The sequence below is a fragment of the Anopheles ziemanni genome, chromosome 3, assembly GCF_943734765.1.
Source record: "Anopheles ziemanni chromosome 3, idAnoZiCoDA_A2_x.2, whole genome shotgun sequence".
NCBI classification, from domain to species: Eukaryota; Metazoa; Arthropoda; class Insecta; order Diptera; family Culicidae; genus Anopheles; species Anopheles ziemanni.
The window spans coordinates 62,273,507-62,297,822 of NC_080706.1; the positions used below are offsets into that span (position 1 = coordinate 62,273,507).

The 24,316-nt window shown below is 41.2% G+C and overlaps 1 protein-coding gene across 1 annotated transcript in view; it reads right to left on the minus strand.

The window, feature by feature from the left end:
• The window catches only part of LOC131289218 (roundabout homolog 2-like), a 41,696-nt gene extending 17,875 nt beyond the window's left edge, over nt 1–23,821 (minus strand). Inside the window, exon 1 of the mRNA XM_058318430.1 lies at nt 23,749–23,821. Within this exon, the coding sequence (XP_058174413.1) occupies nt 23,749–23,821 (73 nt within the window). The remainder of the gene's footprint in view (nt 1–23,748) is intronic.
• Between the last annotated feature and the right edge of the window lie 495 nt (nt 23,822–24,316).

The window sequence follows — 24,316 nt, forward strand, 5'->3', positions numbered from 1 at the left end:
GCCCTGCCCCTGCGGGACAAATAGCAGTCGCTCGATATTAAAAGTTGAAGGTGCATCGTTCTCGAACAAGATTGATTCCAAGGTAAACCGCAGACGAAGCGAACCCTGGGTAATAGGAAGCTGAAGAGCCACTTTTGGGAGCGACGTTGTGTACGAGAAAGTGATGGAAGAATTTTAATCACAGAAGATTATCCTTCCACACAGTAGTGTTGTGACGGCTTCTATGGTTTGTCCCGAATGGTACCTTATCCCCTATAGACGGGACACTTTGTTAGATTTCCCATGGAAAGCTCAGGGATTTTGACAATGTTCTTGCGAACCTCGACATAACCCCAATACAGAATCAAGTAGCTACAAAAATTGTCGTATAAGCACTAAAGGACGTTCTGTTACAAAGTAGTAAATAATAGATGAGTGTGCACCAGACCGAGGTTCGCCGTGATGCAATCAAATGGACCCATTTGAATGACATTTTCAACACTCGACAGGCATCCCGCGGCCAATCTGTCAGCATTAAACGACCATCGAGACGCTCGGCTTTGCATTGATATTGGGGTCTATTCGTAATGGCGCGCCGTTGAAATCACCGTGAGCGTATAAGCAGACGTCGGGAGTCACTTCTCGAGCGCCACCATTCCGTTTGGTGGCACTTTTGATCATCCACCACACTACACTATCTTCTTGTCCACCCACAGAGAGACAGAGATATGCAATTTCAACACGATCGGTGGTGGCGCCCCGGCAGCCTGGCGTCAGCCACATCTTGCACGCCTAGAGCTCAGAAGAAAAAGGGCGGGAGAATGGCGGGGCATGGCAAGAGGTACATGCGATTATCGTGCGAACACCCAGCGCCACCTCTCACAGAATGTCCAAAAAAGGTAGTTTGCGAAGGCCGCTCACGGTCGGTTAGTCGCCCTCCCTCCAGCGATAAGTTCGATCCAGGCTGTCCAAAGCTAGGAACCACAACTGGGGATGCTAATGTCGATTGCACACGATCAGGTCCGGGTTTGCATTGTAAGATTCATGGTTCAACTTCAGCGCGTTAAATTGACGCCCTAAATTGGAGCAATCGACACACTGTATGAGTGATAGGCAGGAGACATACAAAATGAGGCTGTATATCTCGTCGTTTGCGTGTAGGATGTAGACACGGAACACCTGAAGCTTGAACTTAAGTTTACACTCGTTTACAAATAATAAAGCTAAGAAAAATTTAAATGGATGTAAAATCAAACATAAAATAAAGGTGCTTTTGCAAACACCATTACTGTTGACTTCTTTCTTCCGCGAGACATTCATAGTTCAATCAATCCCATGTGCCGGCACAGCGTAATATACGAGAAATTAATGGCGAATCGCAGGAAAACATCAAAAACCACTTCGCAGCAGAATTTACGGCGTACAGATATCGCCAGTGCATGTAATGCTGAGAGAAAAAAAGGGATAGTGGGCGCTTTTAGCACCATTCCGCGATTCAAATAAATCATACCCAACAGCATATACGCCCTGGCAAGAGGCAAGGCGTAGTCAGTCTCCTCCGGCACACCGGGAGAATAAAGAGTGCCCTGCGTCTCGTGCGAAGATATTCTGTTTTGCTTCCTTTGTGGCGCAAAATCTGCACGCGAAAAACAAAAAAACGACCAGGCGTACACCCATAGGGAGGGGCTGGACCCTTTGCCAGTAGGGGGTTGTAGTAGTTTATTGCAGCTGCGTTTTAGCGCCAACCAGCGACCACGATGGATCCAGATCCGTACCACGATCCGGGACTTAATTTATGATTGACACATGGACTCCCCGACGTCTTCGGCGGAGGTCAAGTCAAGTTCTCTTGTTTGCGCAAAGGATTGGATAAACATCGAGGCGAGCGAAAGATGGCCGCATGTCTAGCTTCCTCGTGCGCCGCCGCCGACGGACATTGTGTCATTTGCGTCGGTGCGGCACGCGGTCTTTGTTCTTCCTGCCTGTTGAAAGGCGGAATATGTATATTTAGCAATCAGACCCCCTCAACTCCTTACCGAGGGTGTGGTTGTTTAGATGGACTCCTCCAGAGACCCAAAGCGCCCCCCAATATACCTAAACCCTTTCGAGCGGTGAATCATGCCGTGTGTTGGAGGTGTGAAAAACAGGAAGTGGCGCGTCGTCGGCTCGATATCCCGTGATGCAACTGTTTTGCATACCGAGTGTGATGAGTGCGGATGTCACTTCCCAAGGTTGAGCCATGCCAGTACCATTCGCTGTCAACCAAATTCTATGACTAGACTTCGAAGAACAGTTGTTATATGAACAATTGATCCATCGTAAGGGTCGGCGGGTCGACTCGCCCTTACAAGGAACGGGTTGTTTCCGCCCGCATCATGGACCAGTTATGCATAGAAATGTTTAGATTTATTTTCTCGTGTTCACTCAGCGCAGAACAAACATTTTATCTATTAAATATTCCAGTTGTTTTGTATGAAGTTTTGTGTACACTAAACACACGTCCAATACACCGTTGCTTCTGACACTTTCCATACATCCACACTACTTTAAGCTGTTGTTTGAGATTTGTTTGATCACTGTTTCTTAAAATTTTGGCTTATACAAATATGCTGATAAAACACAACAAATCATAATAATGTGTTCGCATCAATAAAAATGTGTCGCAACCAAAACAAACCGTGGTTGTTTACATCGCCGGTAGGATAGAGTTATACTCCAACATGATGCTAGCGGCAGGTTCCTATACGAGTTTTCGACACCGTACGGCATTCCCGGATAACAAAGTGATACTAAAATCATCTAAATTTTGCATTGTAACTCAAAAGCTTCATGACAAAAAAAACAGTGCCCTATAAAAACGCATCTCGTTACTTTTGTTGCACAAACTAAAAATTATAAAAAAAATTTTACGTTCTATAGTAGTGATTCGTAAAAATCTCGTGTTAAAATTACCCAAATTTTGTATGTATGCATCGCTGGAGTGACATATGTCAAGGTGTATTCATCGATGGTTATACATTTGAGATTCTACAGTAAGAGGGAATCGGTTAAACAACAATCGTTTATATGCTCTAATTCTAACTAATAAATAATTATCACGGAGCATCATTAATGATAAAACACTTGCCACGTTTTTTTAATATTTACTAACATTACCACTTTTTGTTCATTAAAATGTTTTGTCACAAAAGAACTTTCTCAGATATCTCCTGTTACTAGATTGAAGCGAATATTATGGTTTCTGACGAATCATCATTTTACATAATTTCAGCGAATAGTGGGAAAACGAAATTTAACCCAAGTTACGACCATATCATAGTCGACTTTCGGTCGTTTGTAATATACATATTCCATTCGTGTTGGTGGAAAAATCAATTAAGAAGAAAAGCAATCAACTCAATTCAGCATAAAAATGTAATGGCAGATCGGATTCATAATTACATGGCAGAATAAACTAACGTGTAATATGAAAATACCTAAACATGCATGCACCAGATAATTTTCCTAGTTTCTTCCATTTTATTGTTGATTTTCAAAAAAGTGCTAACAGCACATGAATATTATGCATCGATTTTTGACTACATTTTTTAAATACTGTCCACAATTTGCGTGGAATTGGTACTTATTTGATTATTTACAGCACTGGTGGTTAATGACAAATTTTTCTCGATTCGATCTTCTATATGAGACATACGAGTCTCGTTCCATAACAATGGTTATGCAAGATAGGCTTGTCTCATAACTTTCCATGCGAGAGCTCCAGTCCGCCAAGTGGCCTAGCAAAAGCTTGAACTAGGATCCATGTATGTTCTTTGCAGACTGTTCTCGATCACAGCGACACTGGTCAAATGTAATCACACCGATCATAAGTAAAATAAACACATTTATGGCACAGCCCATCTTTAACAAATTTTAATTTTAACCAAAAATGCTCCCGTAGAGGCAACCTGCTCCATGCTGTTTGCATGTAAAAAGCAAGCTAATCATCGTCACGAAATTGTGTTGATAAGCGGGCCAACTATCTGTGTACAATAACAGAATCTTTCCGATAAAACAAGTCTTATCGCAGAGACCGGAAAAAGCTCCAATTGGTAGAGTTTTTTAAAACAATATTTTAAATATCCGAACTTTCACATTTGTATTCGATTTAATTACTAAAATAGCAAAAAAAGATCATTTTTATAGTAGTAAAATTGATGAAATGAATAGTACAGTTCTTTTGTCATAACACATTATTTGATGTATTCATTCGTTAAACAACCTATCCTTGCAGGAAATTGAGGCTGTTTTTAGCTGACGTTATATTTGCATATTGAAAAACTTCTTAATGAAGTCACTACAGTTGTTAATTTGACGCAATTTGGAAACCCTTTTAATATAATTTATTTTATTAATTACGTTCTTCATGTTACAAGTTGATTGAAATAATTTTATGCTGAACGCAAAAAGCGCAAAAGCTTTCTGCTTCTCAAAGCTGAACAAATGGCAATAAACCACTATAATTTGACATTAACTAAGTGAAGAAAATGCGCACCCCGCTACCCGATGTCGTCTGTCTTTCTTGGGCGAGCAATATATTTCTTGGGAAAAACGATAAACATCTCCGCCGTTCTGGAATTTCGTCCGAATTTGCTCGACCGTGCGAGCGTAATGAAGAGATAATTCTTTATTATGCTACCCACGATCTGGTGCGCGCTGTTCACGGTTAAAATATGGCAGCAGCCGACTCGCATCGACAGACGGATCCGGGCAGAATAGGATGCTCGATTGCTACTTGATTACTACTACGAGGGTGATACAGTTCCGCTCCGTGTGTGTAACGGTTTATCCTAATGGAGGCTCGAATTTACGAACGAGAAAGAGAGAGAACCGTGTCGCTGGGCCGTGATCACAATCTATGCTAATCGAAGCTGCTTCCGTAAGAACACTCTATGGACCTTCGCCGAACTGGTTGAAGATTGATGGAAACTTGCGTGATCTCGTTTTTTTGGAAAAGGCTTCCAAAGCCCAATAGAATAATGGAAATTAGTGGGCGATAAGGGAAATTGTGTAACGCAATTTTCGAATTTAACGTGACATTAGTTCTTCCCGGAGCAAAAAAGAAATTGATTAATATTTTCAACGATATTATCTTTATAATTAGAGCAAATCTGTTGGCCATATTCGGAAATATCAATTAAGAAGCAAGATAAACAAACCAACCGAAATAATTGGCCACCTGGAATAAATCTGCATGGCTTTCCAGATATAACATCGACCTAACTAGCAGAATTGTTATTCTTTTGCACATGTGGTTTTTGACCCGACTGTCTTTCTCGTCGGGATGAACTCTACCATCCTTCGAATATTTTTCAGGTCCGGCTAGAATGCTTTTAAAATGAAGATGTTCGGACGAACGAAACTCAATTTTCAGTTCACTAGTTCGTTACGTTAACGTCCGTTTGTATGAGGATGGGCACCAATAGAAAACCCCCGAAGACGCCAAACTACGGGTTCAATTTAACTCCTCAAAGACAAATCTTTGCAGGATACCACGTGTCAACAAAGACAGCGACAGACAAAGTTTAAACAATGAAACGTCTTTGTTTAAATAACATTAGCTGGCAGTCTCGTCTCCTTTGGGCGCAAAAGGAACCGCGACAAGTAGAAGACGCAGACAAGTTAAATGACGCTGCTGAAAACGCCATCGAATGCAGGGCGCACAGCAGGAACGACCGGCATCGTTGGTGGCCCCCGCTTCCAGAGCAGAAAATTGCTGCTCCGCCTCCCCAACTACTCCCCTGTCTCGTTTTGTTTATAGTTCCTTGACTTTCTACTCTCGAATGGTGTGAAAGTGTGAAAAAGTAAATGCATAACAAAAAATGTGGTGGGTTCTTACGAGCAATAAATGTCATCTTCCACATGTGTGTGTTATTCTAATAAAATGTTACTTTAATGAGGCAGACCAAAAATGTGAACAAAAAATTCTTCGATTCACATTTCCTGAATAAGAATTTGTTTAATTGCTGTCAAATAGACAAGGAATGAAAAACAAATGACTTGATTAAAAGTGAAGTTGAAATTAAAAACGATCACAGTGCTTGATACGTTAATTTGCGTGATCTCTTCAGTATTAAGCATATAGGACTTGTGTTAACGATAGCTAAATATTTACAAGTACCTGTATCGGTAGATTAAAACGTGTGTGAATTTTAAATTGCAGTTAAAAATGTTATATTCTGGTTTTCTTAATATTAATAACAATTATTCCTTATAGTTTTTAAAAAAGGTGTACACCTTATGTGTCGTTTGCTTTTATTTAGTGGTATGGTAACTTACACAACCACTTCTGGATGGTTTTAGAAATTCTACAATTCTTGACACAATCATTTCTACAGAAACAAATTTTGTTTAACCACGGCCGCAAAAATAAGACGTAAGTGTTTGGCTGACAAGTGATTGAAATATATTTTTAACAAACCAACAAAAAGTTGAGTGTTTCTTTTGCAAAGAGAAAACAAACTCAGTAAGGTTCTTTATTCGAACCAAACAATATAAAGAAAACAAAACAATTTTTGTTCATCGCGTACATGAGTTACTAATCATATCACCAAATTTGTACGAAAAAAAACACTTAATTTAATTGTTTTATAACAACATGGAAGGGGAAAGTGGCCCAAACAAAATATACACGTCAATTGCCCGCTGGATTTTTTGAACGGACTGGACCGCGTATGTGTGTTTCACTTTCATCCCGCCCGATATCGTTTTCACTTCGCTGTCACAGATCTTGTTTGGGGATGGTGGTTTTATTAATCTTTCTTCTTTTGCTATGACGGCGAATTAACCAGCATCTGCCTCACAAATGTCCCCCCGCCGTCAACCCATGTCGTTTGATTTAATACGCGTTGGAGTACCCACGCGTGTTTGTGTGCGTGCAGGGGGTGGGTGGGCAATGACAAGCCATATCCATAGCTCACGCGTAATTGGTTCAACAAATTATTAAATTGATTTATTTAACTCGCCTCAGTGACCGCTCGTGCACACACATACACACACACGCGCGTGAGCATACGCTCTTTCCGACACGTCCTACGGATGTTCCGCCTTCGGTTTCGTCTTAACACCGGCTCCCCAAAGCTGGCCCCGCAGGATTCTGCCGGAGCTGACCGAAACAAACCGCGGCACTTGTCCACATAACCCATGTGTCCACGGTGTACACGCGCGCTCGGTTTCCGCCGAATGATTGGTAGCAGCGATACACTTGTTTACGGGAACCCAGCCGATGCACAATTGTGCATTTCACCGACGGCACTGGATTGATCAACAATCGCGACCGGGGACAGAAACAAAACTGCCCGACAGTGACGTGAGGGTAATTGAATTTTATAATTTCATAGCGTGCGCTCCCGCGTGGATGCGTCTGTTTTTTTTTTTTGTTTTAGATTGCCTTCTCCAACATGGCAGCCTGCACTGGCCAGCTGACGACAGCCGACCATGATGTATGATGCCGGTTGGACATTTTTATTATTGCACACGTGAAGCAACAAAGAGGCGAAAACTGATCAAGATAAACGATTATATCGACGAACCATAACGCTCGCTTTCTAGTGAAGCTCGCCTGGTCGATGGTGAGGCCTTCGTATAGCTGTAACTTGTTTTTAGGGACGGTTCGTGATGATGAAAGAAAGTTGTCAATTATGACCGGTTTTTACTATAATTGAACGTTATTAAAAGACACCGAACGATACGGGATAGTGATAATGAAATGTCGCTTTCATTTTTGAACGTCTCCATGTATCAAGCAAGAAGTAAACAATGGTTAAGCAATCCATGATTGTCCTCAGAAGATGTCAGCAACATGACAACAATCTATCACTCAAAAAAAAAAAAAAATTCGGAAAACGCTTAAATTTTGTAAATAGTAACAACTTTTGTAAATAAAATTTTCCAAATAGATAAAACAAATGCAGTATTTGTGAAAGGTGAGGCAAAAATAGGTGTAACTGCTTGTGGTGTAAAGCAGCCTGTTAGAGACGATTGTCTTTAACGATGCTCTTCGCGGGAATAAATGAAAGGCACCAGCTTTTCTTGCCTTTTGAAACTAACTTTATTAAATAGTTCGATACGCCAAAAAATTGTCCGGCTTCTCACTGTTTCGCCTTGCAAAGAGATCGAAGGCGCGTCCTTCGATCCTTTTTATGCTTATCTAAAAAACATCGCCGTCGCGGCGACGTTTCTGTTCGGCTAGCTTCGTTGGACCGAAACGTTTCCAACATTCTCCCTCCTAGTGTGACAACGGCTTAAATTTAATTTATGGATCAATCACGATCGTTATGGACCGTGTGGAAACGCATCTTAATCACCTGTCAAAGGGTTCTGTCACCTGCCACCGTTGTCTCACTCTACCTAGCTGCCGAACTTATTTGTTTTGATTAGCTTCTAACATGTGCATTTTCGAACCTATCTAATTGCGGTTTTCTCAGGTAAGTTTAACATATTTCTTACACTTAACGTAGCAATTTCAGTTCCAGGTCGAAACTAATTCCCCTACCGTAACCTGCACGCTAAACATTTAGGTACGTAAAGGTAACCCAAACTTATGCGATCGTGTACGCCTAATATTCTATCGCTAATAACCTTGCCCGATCTTCCTTTAAGGCTATCTAATACGGTCGGAAACTGGAGATCCCTACGATAATATTGAACACCGACCAGCAACTAACCGCACCGCCAACCGCTACTACCTCGCCACCGTTGGTGATCTGTACCGCGTTGATCGGTTCACCGATGCCCTTACTCCACACGAGCGAATGAGACGGGAAGTCCCACAGCTGTAACCGCCTGCCCTTGCTGTCGGTAACAAATAGAGCCACCTGGTGATACGTTGCCAGTGACCTCATGACCTCCGGATTACCGATAATGATCGTGGTCACCCTCATGAGGTCGTCAAAAAGTAACAACCACAGCAGTCCATCCTTGGCGCCTATCACAAATGTACCGTTTCGCAGCGTGGCCAGTGAAACAGAGCTCCAAACGGGAATGCGGGGCAGCGACTCGTGGCCTTTCGTGGCACCGCACTGAGCACTCGCTAGCGGCAGAAAATTACTCCGAGCCTTCTTTCCGTCCACCTGAACGTTCATTGTTACGTAGGTGAGTGACCTAAAATAGAGGGTAAGTTTATTATCGGCGTTTTTTATCTTGATTATCGGCCAACACGATAAGTCAAACAGTTGCAAAGCCCGCTTCCCCGAGGCTATCGATAGCTGCTGACATCCTCTGAACTGCGGCACTTCCGTTAGGCCACAGGCCTTTTTCGTGCCTGTTGCAGGAATCTCGGCCAGCAACTGCTGCTCCTGCTGCACACCACGCTGATGTTTCTCAGCAGCATCATACTGCGTCACGGTACTCCCAAGACGATCCGCCCTGCGTACAATTCCTTGGGTAGATGCGCTTTTACAAGTGTGCAGCAAGTCTTGGACGCAAGTGCAAGCTGCTGGCGACTTCGTGTCCACGAATGGTGTACCGGGATAGAGCTGAACCCCGATGACTGATCCAGAACCGACATGTTTTTTAGCTCGTTCCGCATACTCAAATATTTCACCGGAATCGACGATGCCGCTGGACAATGGAAAAGGGTGTTTCATAAACCCTCGAGCAACCTCAACACACGTATTCGCCGCATTTATCACCAATCCTGGCATACTCCACGAATCCGGACGCTGCACACACGGAGGGTCTAAGTTGTTCCGATACCGGCGGTAGTGCGCCTGTATGAGCCGGATGCCGTTAACCTTTCTCAGATAGGCCGACTGCTGTCTCCGCATCACGAGCGTTGCCTTCCAACGAGCCTGGATTGTTGTAGCTGCTTTCCGTACTCGTTCGTAGTGCCGCCGTTCTTCCACCATAGCAAGGAAGGATCGATATCGACGCTGAATCACAAGCACTGCTTGGCGCAGTGCAATAAAACCCTCGCGCTCCTGTGCCATGGCCCGATGAGTGCGAAACCAGCACTGGACACGTACCGCAGCAAGTTTCGTTCGGATGTAGTCATCCCGCTGCAGCTTCATTATCCGCGTCGCTCGGAACCGTCGCTGGACCCAAACGGTCACTTCGATCAGCCGCGCCAACTCGCGATCAACCCTCGTCATTTCCTGGGTGCATGATGACAACGCTGTGATCAACGTGGTGCTGTTCTGTGGTGACCCGAAAGTGTGTGTTGTGTCGAAAGGGTGTGCGGTTCGAAGCTTCGTGGAATCGTAACCCCTTGGTGACGTTTTACTCCCCGGTCTGCACGTCGCCGAAAATTCTGTTGGTATCCTTTGCCAACCAACCACTTTGTTTTGGATCGGAACCGTGGTGCAGCAAATGTGTGTAGAAGTGTTTGGTGCGCGTGTGGTAGTGTTGATGGCATAAAATGGTGTCGAGAAAGTCTGCGGGGGTTGACCCCATGCGAGGCAAATGATTTTTTCCCCGTCAACTCCCGCGCCGTACTCCTTCGCGTGGCCAAACATCCAAGATTGATGACCTCCCGTCGGGTCATCTACTGTCATTTCTTCTTGTTGGAGTTGTATTGCCATGGTCCGAAACCATTCGCGATACTCCTTTTCGCGCGTCCGTTGATGATCAATCCCGGCCGACGGGTTATCCGTGCTCGCATCGAACACGGTCGCGTTCTTTAACCGGGTCGCGTCGCGGTGATCTTGTGTCTCAACGAACGTTTTAATTGTGTTGGATCGATCCTGTACTTTCCTCCTTTCGACCTCCGCTTTTCTCGCGTCGGCTATTTGGAGATCTAACAGCGCCAAGTCAAGGAGCATTTTCCGTCTCCTTTCTGCTATACGAGCAATTTGACTCATCCGATCATCCGTTCTAGCATCGGCGGTCGCGTCGCTTTTCGTAGATGTGCCGGAAGATTTGCACTGGACAGTAAACTGCTGCCAGGGCCCCGAACTCGCAGGAATCGCGTCACGCACCGTGACGCTCCCGGCGTTGCCCTCCTGTAGCTGTATAGTTAGCTGTGCAGTTGCATTAAATGGCCCCGGGCCAAATGAAGCATTACGGACGCCATCGCGCCGGATTGTTGGACTCATCGTGGGCGAAACATTCTGACCCCACGCCAAACTGTAAGCTTCTTTCACCGGAGTGTCCTGGATCATCTTCTCGAACACTTTCTCACTTGATCGCGATATCGACGTGCTAAACACGGAACTATCGTCACTTGAAAACGAACGTCGTTTTCTTTTCAACGCGCGCGTACTTTACGAATATTACCGCGCGCGGTCAAACCAACAATTTTTTGGAATGTTAGAGACGATTGTCTTTAACGATGCTCTTCGCGGGAATAAATGAAAGGCACCAGCTTTTCTTGCCTTTTGAAACTAACTTTATTAAATAGTTCGATACGCCAAAAAATTGTCCGGCTTCTCACTGTTTCGCCTTGCAAAGAGATCGAAGGCGCGTCCTTCGATCCTTTTTATGCTTATCTAAAAAACATCGCCGTCGCGGCGACGTTTCTGTTCGGCTAGCTTCGTTGGACCGAAACGTTTCCAACACAGCCTTAAGCTGATCTAGATTATAAGTGACTAGATCATAAGTATAGATAAGAATAAAAGTCAGTCTGATACGAACCACGATCAGGTGTGGACGCTTACATTGTACATGGCGACCGTGACAGAGTTGGAGTAACGATCGATCCAACGAGACACAAAGGACGAAAAACGGAGGCCACGAGACTCAACATAACTGCCGCAGTAAAGAAACGATCCGGTAAAAACAAAAAAAAAAGAAAAGAGGACAACGGAGACAACGAGACATCCACAGTGCAGCAGCTTCGAACAATACCGGCACCGATCCAGCTAGTAAAAGCAATTAGTGCACTCCGTTACTACGCACACATACACCACATACATAAAAAGTAAAAAAAAAAAGGTCGAGTGAATATTAAGATAATAGTGCCAACAAGACAGATTCTAATCAAAAATGCGTGTGCAAAATGGAAAGTAAATCTAAATACGTTTTGCGAAGTGATAGTTTAGACAGAAAGGAGGCTGAAAAGAAATTTGAGGTTGGAAGTAATCAGACAAAAGAAGAAACGCACCACGTGGTAAACAAGATGGCGACCTCCATAGTGGATATCAAATTAGGAGCCAGTTTAATAGCTCAATATGATGGTAATTATGATGCGCTAGACAATTTTATAGATTCAGTGAACCTATTCGAATCATATACAAAAGAAAATCTCAAAACGGAAGAATCCTCTAAAAAGGAGGCAGCAGATAGGTTAGTGCATCAATTCCTAATGACCCGACTGACTGGCAAAGCGAGAATGGCGGCGCACAATACAAAAAACACTTTGGAATTAGTTGAAGCAGTGAAGATAAAATGCGGAAGCAAAGAAACGGCAGACTCACTCGTAGCAAAATTGAGATCGTTAAGGCAGACGGATGATTTGAACTCATTTTGTGAAAAAACTGACCACTTAACATCACGATTGAAAAATGCCTATCTGCGAGATGGCATACCTGAGACAATAGCGCACAAAATGGCAACCAAAAACGGTGTAGATACGCTTGCACACGGAGTGCATGATAACGAAGCAAGAATTATACTTAAAGCAGGCTGTTTTCAAACAATAGATGATGCAATTCAAAAACTATGCGAATTAAATATTAATTCACAAAATCTGACAGATACACAAATGTTTCATGTCAATCAATCTGGATCTCGCTTTAACCACACAAATTACAATGGACGTGCACAACGAACAAATCGAGGGTACTATAATGGCTTCAGAAACAAAGGAACGTACAATAGAAGGGCACAATCCTCTTCCCAAAGGGGACGTTTCAACAACTCGAGAAATCGAGGAGGTTTCAGAGGAAATGTGACATCTTATCATGCAGAAACAGAAAATGAATTTCAACATGAAACAAATGATTTAGTGCAAAATAATGATTTTTTAGAAGTGACACCACAATCTATACAATAAATATGCAAGCAGGGAACTACGTATCCTTGATAACTGAACTAACAGATAAACCGTTAACGTTTATGGTAGATTGTGGGTCGGACATATCAATTATAAAGAGTAGCGCAGTTAGAGGAAATTATAATGCCCGAGATACATGCCTCATAAATGGGATTGGCAAAGGTCCGGTAGGAACAATTGGTTCAATAAATTCGAAAATTATGTTAGAAAAATACAAAATATTGCACAAATTCCATCTAGTACAGGACAACTTTCCTATTTCAACAAATGGAATTTTAGGTCGAGATTTTTTAGCATCTCATAAATGTAGCATAGACTACGATTCCTGGCTACTTAATATTAAAATAAACTTTGAAATCCTCAGCGTTCCAATCGTTAAGAAAAATTTTATTAATAACAATATAATCCCCGCAAGATGCGAAGTGTTAAGAAAAATAAATAGTAAATACATTAAAGAAGATAGTTTAGTTATGTCAGAAGAAATTTGTCCTGGAGTATTTTGCGCAAACTCTTTAGTAAATTCACTTAATAGTTACGTCAGAATAATTAATACGAATAACGAAGATGCCGTTATACCTTCTAGTTTTAAACCAACATTAGATTCATTAAATAATTATAACATTGTAAAACCTCCTGATAAATCGTGCCCAAAACAAACATCCTTAGACCGTGTAAGAAAGCTTATGAAAGAGCTTCGAATAGAAAACCCTGATCCAGAGGCAAACGAGTTAATACATAAACTTTGCAGCGAATTTGATGATATATTTACGCTTCCGGGGGACAGTCTAACCCACAACAATTTTTATACGCAAAATATCACGCTTAGCCAAAACAAACCAATTTACATAAAAAACTATAGAATTCCACAATCTCAGAAAAATGAAATTAATACACAAATATCCAACATGCTCGAAGAAGGAATTATACAAAATTCCACATCTCCTTTTAATTCACCCATATTATTAGTCCCTAAAAAATCAACTAATGATAAAAAGTGGCGTTTGGTGATTGATTACAGACAGTTGAACAAAAACATTACACCAGATAAATTCCCACTCCCTCGCATAGATGATATATTAGATCAGTTAGGCCGAGCAAAATATTTTTCAACGTTAGATTTGATGTCTGGTTTTCACCAGATACCCTTAGACAAAATTTCCAAAAAATTCACTGCGTTCTCAAATGACAATGGACACTATGAATTCAACCGCCTGCCATTTGGCCTCAATATAAGCACCAACTCATTCCAGAGAATGATGTCAATAGCCTTAAGTGGGCTTCCTCCACAATGTGCTTTCTTATATGTAGATGATGTAATTGTGACAGGCTGTTCCAAAAATCATCACATCTCGAATTTGCGAAATGTGTTTCATAACTTACGCAAATACAATTTAAAATTAAATCCAACAAAATGCCAATTTTTCAAGAATGAGGTCACGTTTCTTGGACACAGTGTATCCAAAGATGGCATAAAACCAGACGACTCAAAATATGCCACAATACTTAATTACCCGATTCCCAAAAACCCGGATGAGCTGAAGCGATTTATAGCATTTTGCAACTACTACCGTCGGTTTATCAAAAATTTTGCTGATATAACACTGCCCTTAAACAAATTATTAAGAAAAAATAGCACGTTTGAATGGACTAATGAATGTCAGCGAGCATTCGAAAAGTTGCGAAATGAGCTACTTTCGCCACATATCTTGCAATTTCCAGACTACTCTAAAGAATTCACTATTACCACGGATGCGTCAAAGCAAGCTTGTGGCGCAGTTCTTACACAGAAGAAAAATGGATGTGAACTACCTATAGCATATGCGAGTAAAGCTTTTACAAAGGGTGAAGCCAATAAGTCTACAATAGAACAAGAACTCACTGCCATTCACTGGGCAGTTAATCATTTCAGGCCTTATGTTTACGGAAAAAAATTTAAGATAAGAACGGATCACAGACCGCTAATCTACCTATTCTCACTTAAGAATCCATCATCAAAATTAACTCGAATGAGATGGGACCTCGAAGAGTACAATTTCGAAATAGAGTATATAAAAGGTAAACAAAATGTATTGTCAGACGCCTTATCGAGAATTCAAGTTACATCAGAATCACTAAAAAATATGTTCGCCATCACACGATCAATGTCAAACCGCCCCCAAGTAACAGCGGAAAACAAAAACTGTCAAAAAACAGAAAAGATTCTTGTTCATGATGCCGTTAGTAATCTCGATGCGTTCGAATTGCACAAACTGAGTTTCCACCAAAAAGATCCATTAAAAATAGAGATGATTGTATACGATAAAAAGTTTAAAAAGAGGCTAGTTCCAGCAACAACCCTCGCAGTAAACAAAAACTTTTCATCAGAACTAAAAAACGGATTCACAACAATTGAAAAGTATCTCTCGCAAATGAAATGTGGTATCCCAAAAGCACTAGCAATTCAAAGTAATGATGAAATATTCGCATACATCAGCAAAGAACAATTCAAATCAATAGGCAACGTATCTCTTGAGAAAACAGCCGTATTAATTTATGATAAACCTATGCGTATCGACTCTAACGAACAAAGACAAGCCATTATTCAGGAACACCATGATTCCCCTACAGGAGGACATGGAGGTATAAATAAAACGTACAAAAAAATTAAATCTTTGTACCAATGGCCAGAAATGAAAAAAATGATCAGTGACTATATAAATGGTTGTAAATTATGCAAATCAAATAAGCATTTTCCGTCACTTAAGACTAAAGCCGTACGAACAACCACACCGCAAAAGCCATTCGATGTGATCTCAATAGACACAATTGGTCCGTTTGCCCTTTCAAAATCCGGTAATAGATACGCAGTCACTATACAATGTGACTTGTCAAAATATGTAGCCGCCATTCCTGTAACTGATAAGTCAGCAAAAACCATAGCAAAAGCGATATTCGAGAAATGCATTCTTTTATTTGGGCCTGCGAAAGCCATTAAAACCGATCAAGGAACAGAGTACAAAGGGGTATTTGAGGAAGTTTGTAAGCTACTAAAGATCGAACACAAGTGCTCAACCGCATACCATCCCCAAACGATAGGAGCATTAGAGAGGAACCAAAATGTGTCAATGCCTACCTTCGAATTTTTGCAAACGAATGCAAGGACGACTGGGATGAATGGCTTCCCTACTATTGTTTTAACTATAACACAATGCCCAATCTGGCACATAACTACACGCCATTCGAATTATTATTTGGCAGAAAAATCGAAGCATTCGAGCTTTGCAGCAAAACGATAATAGAACCGGTATATAACATAGAGGCATACGAAAAGGAACTAAAATACAGGCTACAAGTAACACATAAAATGGCAGTAGACGCAATACTGAAGGAAAAGACAAAAAGAACCACATTAGCTAACAAAAATGTGAAGGAAACTAAGCTAAACACTGGCGACCTAGTTTATCTAAAAATAGAAAATAGATCTAAATTAGACCCTACCGTTAAGGGTCCCTTTATTATAACTCAAATAGATTTACCCAACGTAACCATAAGCAATAAGGATAAGCAAAAACAAGTTGTACATAAATCTAGATTAATTAAATAATGCAATGCATTTTCTTGAGGGGGTAGGTGTGGTGTAAAGCAGCCTTAAGCTGATCAAGATTATAAGTGACTAGATCATAAGTATAGATAAGAATAAAAGTCAGTCTGATACGAACCACGATCAGGTGTGGACGCTTACATTGTACACTGCTATACAACCTACATACATAATACACACATTCTTTCACGGATGGAATCAAATGTAAACATTCAAATACATTGTGTAAGACAAAAGCAAATTGGAGAAAACATTGTGTAGAAATGGTAAAATCACAAATGAGGCCCCCTAGTCGCCGTAGGAATTCTTCTGAAAAAGCGGGAAAAGCTTAAAAAATCACTTTCTATATTCATGAATATTTAAAATAGGCAAAATCTTGTCGGTCGATATTGAGCAAAACAGCTCTTTTCACAAAGTGAAAAATCGCTTTGCAAACATACAAAAACATACCACAAATAAACGAAACGATATCTACACTATCTATTCAATAAGCATAGAGCTTCGTTAGAGAAATTTTTGATTCAAAATGTTACCTTCTTTTTGGTAGCTTATCAAATTTCGTAAATATTTTGATAAAAATCATTGTCGCGACTCTCTTTTCAGTTATTTCGTTCAAAAATACAAATTGTAAAATATAGTACATATTATAAAATAGCATCGTACATCAAACTGGTCGTCTCACTTTTTCAATACCACGTCCTGGGCCGAACAATCCAGCTAGTTTTATCACCGTAACATTTTGCAAATTTACCAAAACAATGTAAAGTTTCATGAAAAACACTTCGATGTATAAGAATCTTTTCAAAGAGTACGTAAAAAAGCATACAACAACAAAACAAAAACAAAAGAAGCAAGGTCATAATGGAAAATAGAAAAGGATACAATAGCTTGAGGTTGAATAGGAACAAATGTCTGGGAGTGATGTATCCGATGAAAAGAATGAGGTCAGCTTCCTGACCATCAAGGGAGTATACCAAAAGACGGTTTGATAAACCTTACGCCTGTATGTATGCCTATTCCCTCCCATCGACCTATTTTTATCCTTAGTCACCACGCGGCTGATGGCCAATCTATGGAGGTTGGCAACGCTTTAGCAGGGAATATTTTCACGTCCATTCGAGTTGCTCGGTTTGATTACCCTGATTAATGTTTGCCTAGTGACCCACACACACACACACACTCACGCTGCTCCTGCTTCCATGACTCGTTAAATTGGGGACCACTACATCCCAACGGTGCCCACATCCAGGAGCTTTAGCATACATCACTCGACCCCTCCGACCCTACCTCGACCTATTATGTACATCATCGTCGTCGTAATCGCCACCATCGGGCTCCGGCGAAAATCAGCTCCTTCCGAGAACGGATCCGGTAGGGAGCGTTTGCCACTCGACCATCATTATTATCGTAACACCAGCAGCATATAACCAATTATTTTTACATGCTCCAAGATTGCATCATTAATATTCCAATAACCGAAAGCTGATTAATTCTTTACGAGGTCGCCTCATGAAGGCGCAATCATGCGCAATTGTTTCTTCTCGTTATATTCTGCTTATGCTAAGGTCCAGTTTAACGCCCTCAAACGACCAACACATATCGTCTCTCCGATACGGTGCGAGGCGGCCCAAACAGCTTGTGCATTTCGACGACGCAAAACCGATTCCCAAACCCAGAGTGTTCCATCGATTGTTGGCCGGGGTTCGAACAGTCGATTTGCCCGTCCTCAACACATACTTATACCATATCACATCGGCCCCGTATTAACAAATACTCAATGTATCACAATAGAGCCGACGGCCATATCTTAACCGTTCAACGGCAAAGTGTTTCGGAGAGAAAAATAGGAGAAAAGCCCCAACACCTAATAGCACAAAAAAAAAACGATGAGTTTGCAGCAAGCGTAGAGACGTGTTGCGAATATTTCGACCAACACACGCAGGAGATGCTGCAGTCCATGTCCTGTCCGAAGGGACACAATAGTTTTCCCATACCTATCACTTCCACCCAGTTTCCATAAACGGGGCCATACGAGCAAATATTTCCTCTTATCTGGCTTCCCAAGTACAAAGGGATCGAATGGGCTGTTCTCTATTGGCCATAAATTTTCTTGAAATGCCTTTGGACCTTCTGTCGGCACGCACTGAGGAATTGGATATTGCTGTGCTTTTTTTTCGTCCTTCGCAAAGTTTTCCGTAACAAGCTGGTCATTTTATGACAGTTTTTGCTTATGGGCAGATTTTCAAATGGTAAAATGTATCCGCAATCGGCATGTGACAGGAATTGGTTTCGATATGCCAAGAGCAAAAACAGACAAACAGGCAGTGTTGGCAATTCATAGATCAAATATTAATATAACATATTTTCTGGAACGCATTTTACTACCGAATCATCAGATCATACTTGCTTTCATCAGTATGTATCTGAAATAATGGTTTGGATTCAAACCGGCTTTTCAATGAATTAGATTAATGGGTCAGCGCAATTTATACACGAAGAAAGGCAAACTAGTCAACTTTCCACTAAACTGTTATCAAGATTAATTTTTAAGTGCCACAAAATATAGATGACAAATGTGCTTGGAACTTCGTTTAAATGACTGAATTTATGAACTAATTGTAATCAAGCTCAAAGACAAAACTTGATAATTGATCGAAAATAATTTCTGCTATTTTTGTGACGAAAATTTAAATAATGTTCACAAGCGTTTAGATTAAATAAAACAAATGTTTCTTTTCCTATTTTTATGAATGCCATCATCATGCCCCTGCATATTGAGAACACATTGCGTGTACGACTCGAGGAGAGGGTGCCCGATGGAACCGTCTATAGAATTAAGCTACCAATAGCTGCTCATAAACAATCAAACATCCCCACACACTGCCTCGATCCTAAACATCTTCATTCAGAAGCAGCGCGCACAAGCGATATTCCAACGTATAAAATATTCATTATACAGCTTGCATCTTTCGGGGGGAACCCGACAAAAGCGGATTCGAACGTGATTTGAATAATCCACACCGGAGCTGAGGTAAATCAATTGATTGAACAAAGTTACACAAGTGGAACAAAAATTGCATGAGAATCGGATAAAAATACGTCTGAAATTTAATAAACCACACGCCTTATCCAGGGTTGCCAGTCAACATTAACCCTGTTATCGAAACATCCAAACCCACCCACAAAAGAGAAAGGAAATTGATAAGTTAATGGAAATGCTGGCCCTAATCCTGCCCGCCTTTGAAGAAACAAGCTTACAAATCAAGATAATGAATGAAAGCATCCAATTAATTAGAACCGCGGAAAAGCTGAGCCGTTGGAAAAATGCTGGCGCTCTTTTCCGGATAATGCGATTAATTTTACTGGTCGAAAAAAGTTAGTTACTAGGGAGAAATGGGGCTCTTTGTACAAGGTATTAAAGCATGGAAATGGTTTCCAAGGGTTGAATAGTAGAACGTAAGTTCAGCGAAAACGTAGCAGACCGCTCTGTTCTACGAAACCAAATTAATAATTAACAAAGAAATATAATTTGGAACAGAGCGGTCTCGTTTTTCATTCATAAGAATATTACTTGTACTTTAGCTTCTTTGTACCTGAATCCGCAGTTTAATTGCTGCATAGGCTGTTTTAGAGAGCAGTGAAAGTGACTTAAAACCATTTATCCAAGCAGTAGCACTTTTTGGAAACCTTCTCTGCGGTCGTAAATCATAATTTGATGAAAATAGAAAACAATTCACCAGCAAGCGGTCTATTTTATTACCATAGAACGATGAATTCGGTTCTCGTTTTAGAAATAGCCAAATGAACCATTCTATAACATTCGGAATCCCTAGCAGAGCTCAGCTAAACGAACAAGAGTTCATACTGTCTATAAGATGACTTTTCAACGCTACTCCTCCTTGTGTTCGAAGGGTTTGTGACCATTTCATGGACGCAAAATGAGACATCAAATCAAACCGAATCAAACCGCATGTGTTGAAATCAATACAGTTGCCATAAACGAAGTGTTTTACAACTAAGAAAAGTTTTATGATACCGTGTTTGGAAGTTTCATTTTGATATGGAAACAATGTATAGAAAATAAGCAATGACCAATGGAAAACACTCTTCAAAAGCATAGGTTTTATACAATTGCTTCATTGATCATACCTAAATTAGAATACTGTTCAGTTAGTTTAGAAGAATGCCTTGACGCAATTTGCTTCAGAGCACATATTATTTTCTCACAATGTAATATTTCGCCTTGTGTCTTATTTTTTTTATTAACCTGCACGCCATTTACTCAATTAACAACTTCATGCATAACCACAAAAGTCTTGCTTCAAAATAAACAAACACCATCCGGGTGGTTCGTGATACAAGCATGATGAACCTATGCTTTGACGTGCACAATATTTAGTACCGTTGGCAAATTCCCACGAGTTTTCGTCACGTTTTTTTGAAAGAATCACTCTCATTGGAATAAAATATGAGCCGCAGTCAAAACAACGAGAAGAGTGAGAGCGGCAAAAACTAGCGTGGATATTTATCTTCCAGCCGGTTAATGTTTTCTGTATGTCTGTACCGCCGACAAACGAGGCGACTCGACATGTTGACTAACGTGGTGGTGTTGCCGGGTTGGTGCCCAAAAATGGCGGATGCTCCGCAGTGAGTGTTTCCGCAGCGCCCTCTGAAATGATTTCATAATTGGCAGGCACGTTTAGCATTGGATAGCACACGAAAGCCGGCGGTAAACCACAAGTGCCGCAAAACACGCACCGAATTGGGAAAACGGTGGGAAATGGCGCAACCTGGGCCGGAATGGGCTTTCTAGTTGCGCGCACCACACAACTACTACCACCACCACTACCACCAACCGTACGTACCAGAGGTTGAGGCTGGCCTGTGACCCGGCAGGAAATGTGTTTCCACCAGGCGCCCCTTAAAAGCGCAAACGTGAACAACGTGAAAACGTTCCGATGATTTTTTGCGTGCAAATGTTTGAGTTAGGTTCGTTCAGTGTGTGGCATTCGTTGGCTCCGGCATTACGTCACCGTACAGATGCAATTCTATGCTTGTATATTTTTTAGCTATGTGCACATGATGGCGTTAGGAGGGGCGCATGCAAATATAGCCAACAAAAGGACCCCGGAAAGAATTTGTTTAAATTGGGCAAAAAATGGAGGGACCAAACAAGACGTTACACGCTCCAGTAAACATGGTATTTAATTTTATAATTTCGCCAAAAAATGCACCGGCAATTCAGACCGACCAACTTCCGGTGGGTCAAGTCGGCCATAGGGCACGCGATCTCGTTTCGATGCCTGCTGTTGTTAGCAGCTGTTTATATTTGACGGCATATGTGGGGGTCTGTTGGCGATTTTGCATCGACATACATAATTGGCAATTTAAATGATTTTTTTTTTAATATTTGCTAGCATACTAAAGTGGAACGATTAAACCGATTTAATTATTACAAGCTGACATTCTGTTCATCCACTTTATATTTCTAAATAAAAATGCTACGAGATGGAATCATGCATGAAGGCCCTTAGCTGAGTTCTTGATACAATATCAACAAAATGAATTGAAGGTTGATGCAGCCCGTTAGCAAACCTTACTTCTCAACGCCCATATCGTCCACAGAAAGCACAGTTCAGTTCATGTTACTTCGATTTCCGACAATCTCGCCTCATAATCGCAAGCTTAATCATGGTTGCTCGTTAATCCTCAGTATCAATTCCACAGATAGCATTCCCCAACAAAACTCATCCGCCCGTGAAGAGCATCTCTTCGCAGTGTCCTAACGAAGGCCGGCATACCTGGCGTACAAGTTGACATTATCAGCCCTTCGATCTACATTTCCTCTTCATTGGTCCACGGCAAGAGCTCGTAATGAATCTGAACCCCGGCATCAAGCGTGCATCGGAGTACGATCCATATCCGATGACTTGTTAAATTTCAATCCCTTTTTCTTATCAAACCTGTCAGGTTTACGTATAGATGTTCCACGACACGGTAATGCGAAGGTGACTCGTAAATGGAAAATAACCGGACACGGGCCAACATGATTCATTCTTCTATTTTGTATAGAATAATCATCCACGTCTCTGGAATAAAACATTGCTTTATCGTTTACATGGCTCAGATATTATAAAAATGATGTAAAATATAAAGAAAACTAACATTCGTTTTGTCGTTCTATCTATTGATCCGAAGTTCTAAGGATACAGTCGTTGCCACTTATCTCGCCTCTAACCTCTAACCGTGATTGAAATAGCGCATCAACTTTTGTCTCTAAACATCTCATTTTGAAAAAGCTCATACACTTCTGCCTCAAATTCGTCTGGGCTTGTCTCAGCTTTTGTCTGGTAAGCATCTGGTTTTGCCTCCTGATTTCAATTTTGTCGTTATCCCAAAAATTGAAAAGAACTGTAAAGCGAATTGTAAAGAATAAATGTAAAGATTCAACATGAAGATTAATGTTTGTACTAAGAATTATACAATAAAGTGATACAAAATAGAACGGGAGCGCATGCAAACAAACAAAGCCAATGACGTTTGGCACCTATGGAAATACGCTTATATTTACAAATGCATGTGGATTTTGGAAAGCGTAAACAAAAATGATAATTAGCGAAGTTTCGAGGCATAAATTTTGATGTTAAAGTATAATTATCTAGGAAAATCACAATTCCTGTACTATTTTCTTGTTTTTGGTTAGACACAAAAGTAGATGACTACGACGGAAAACCAGATGCGTTAGAGACAAAAGTTGGTGAGATATTTCAAAACATGGGGCCTGTGAGAGACAACACTACCTGCTACCAAGATGAACTTTGGTGGCATGCATTGTAACAAGAAATACCAACAGTTTAATCTCTGAACTGAAAATGAAATAACCGTCGAAAAGTAAACATGAAATTAACATGATAAACAAATCTTCATCTGTTCGTTCTTCTGTACACTTGAAACGTGTAACTTAGGTATCTTGGTCATGATCTTGGCAATGCAATGCACCTCAATGAGTCAAGAAGTTTTAAGGGAAAAAGCACACAATCACGCACTGCTGTGAACACAGTGTGTCGACAGAACGATCGTATTGTTTACAGCCAAGGTTTAAGCCATGCGCATCACACAAAGTGTCGTCATCGTGTAGCACTTCGCTTGGTTCCGTTGCATTAAGCGAAGAGTTAATTAAATCCAGCTCTAGGGAAACGGAAAAGTGTGAAACGCTTACCATTTGCTAGATGTAGTGCAGTCAACGCTATCGCGAACCAAAGCATCCATCGCATGTTACCGTTGTGCTCCATTGTTGCTCGATTCTTAATGATAATCTCAACAGACGAAGACAACAAAGCCACTTCCGCACTTGCTTTCAGTTTTCTCACGTGATTATCAAGACGAACCTCCGGTTGGGGTTTCGATGTTGCGATGCCTTAAAGCGAGTCTATCTCTAGAAGCAGATGATTTCTTAATAGTTGCTACACAATCTTGAGCTTAAGATCTGAAGAGCAATGCATACGAGATGTACCACTGTGTCGATAACTGTGCGTCGTTAGCGGCGATTGATTTTATGATATGTTTCGACCTTCTTCGGAAGCACCTTTCACTTCTTTTCGCACTCCTGCGATGTCACACGTCAGTTCGGCGTGATTGCGTGTCGACGATTCGTGTATGTCAAGCTTTGGATTGATCTCGTCTCGTAGCCATTATTTATTTCCTAGTAACATCCCACACCCGACGGTTGCTTCTTCATGGAATCTCGGGTGCTATAGTATCACAGTGACAATGCTGCTTCAGTCGTA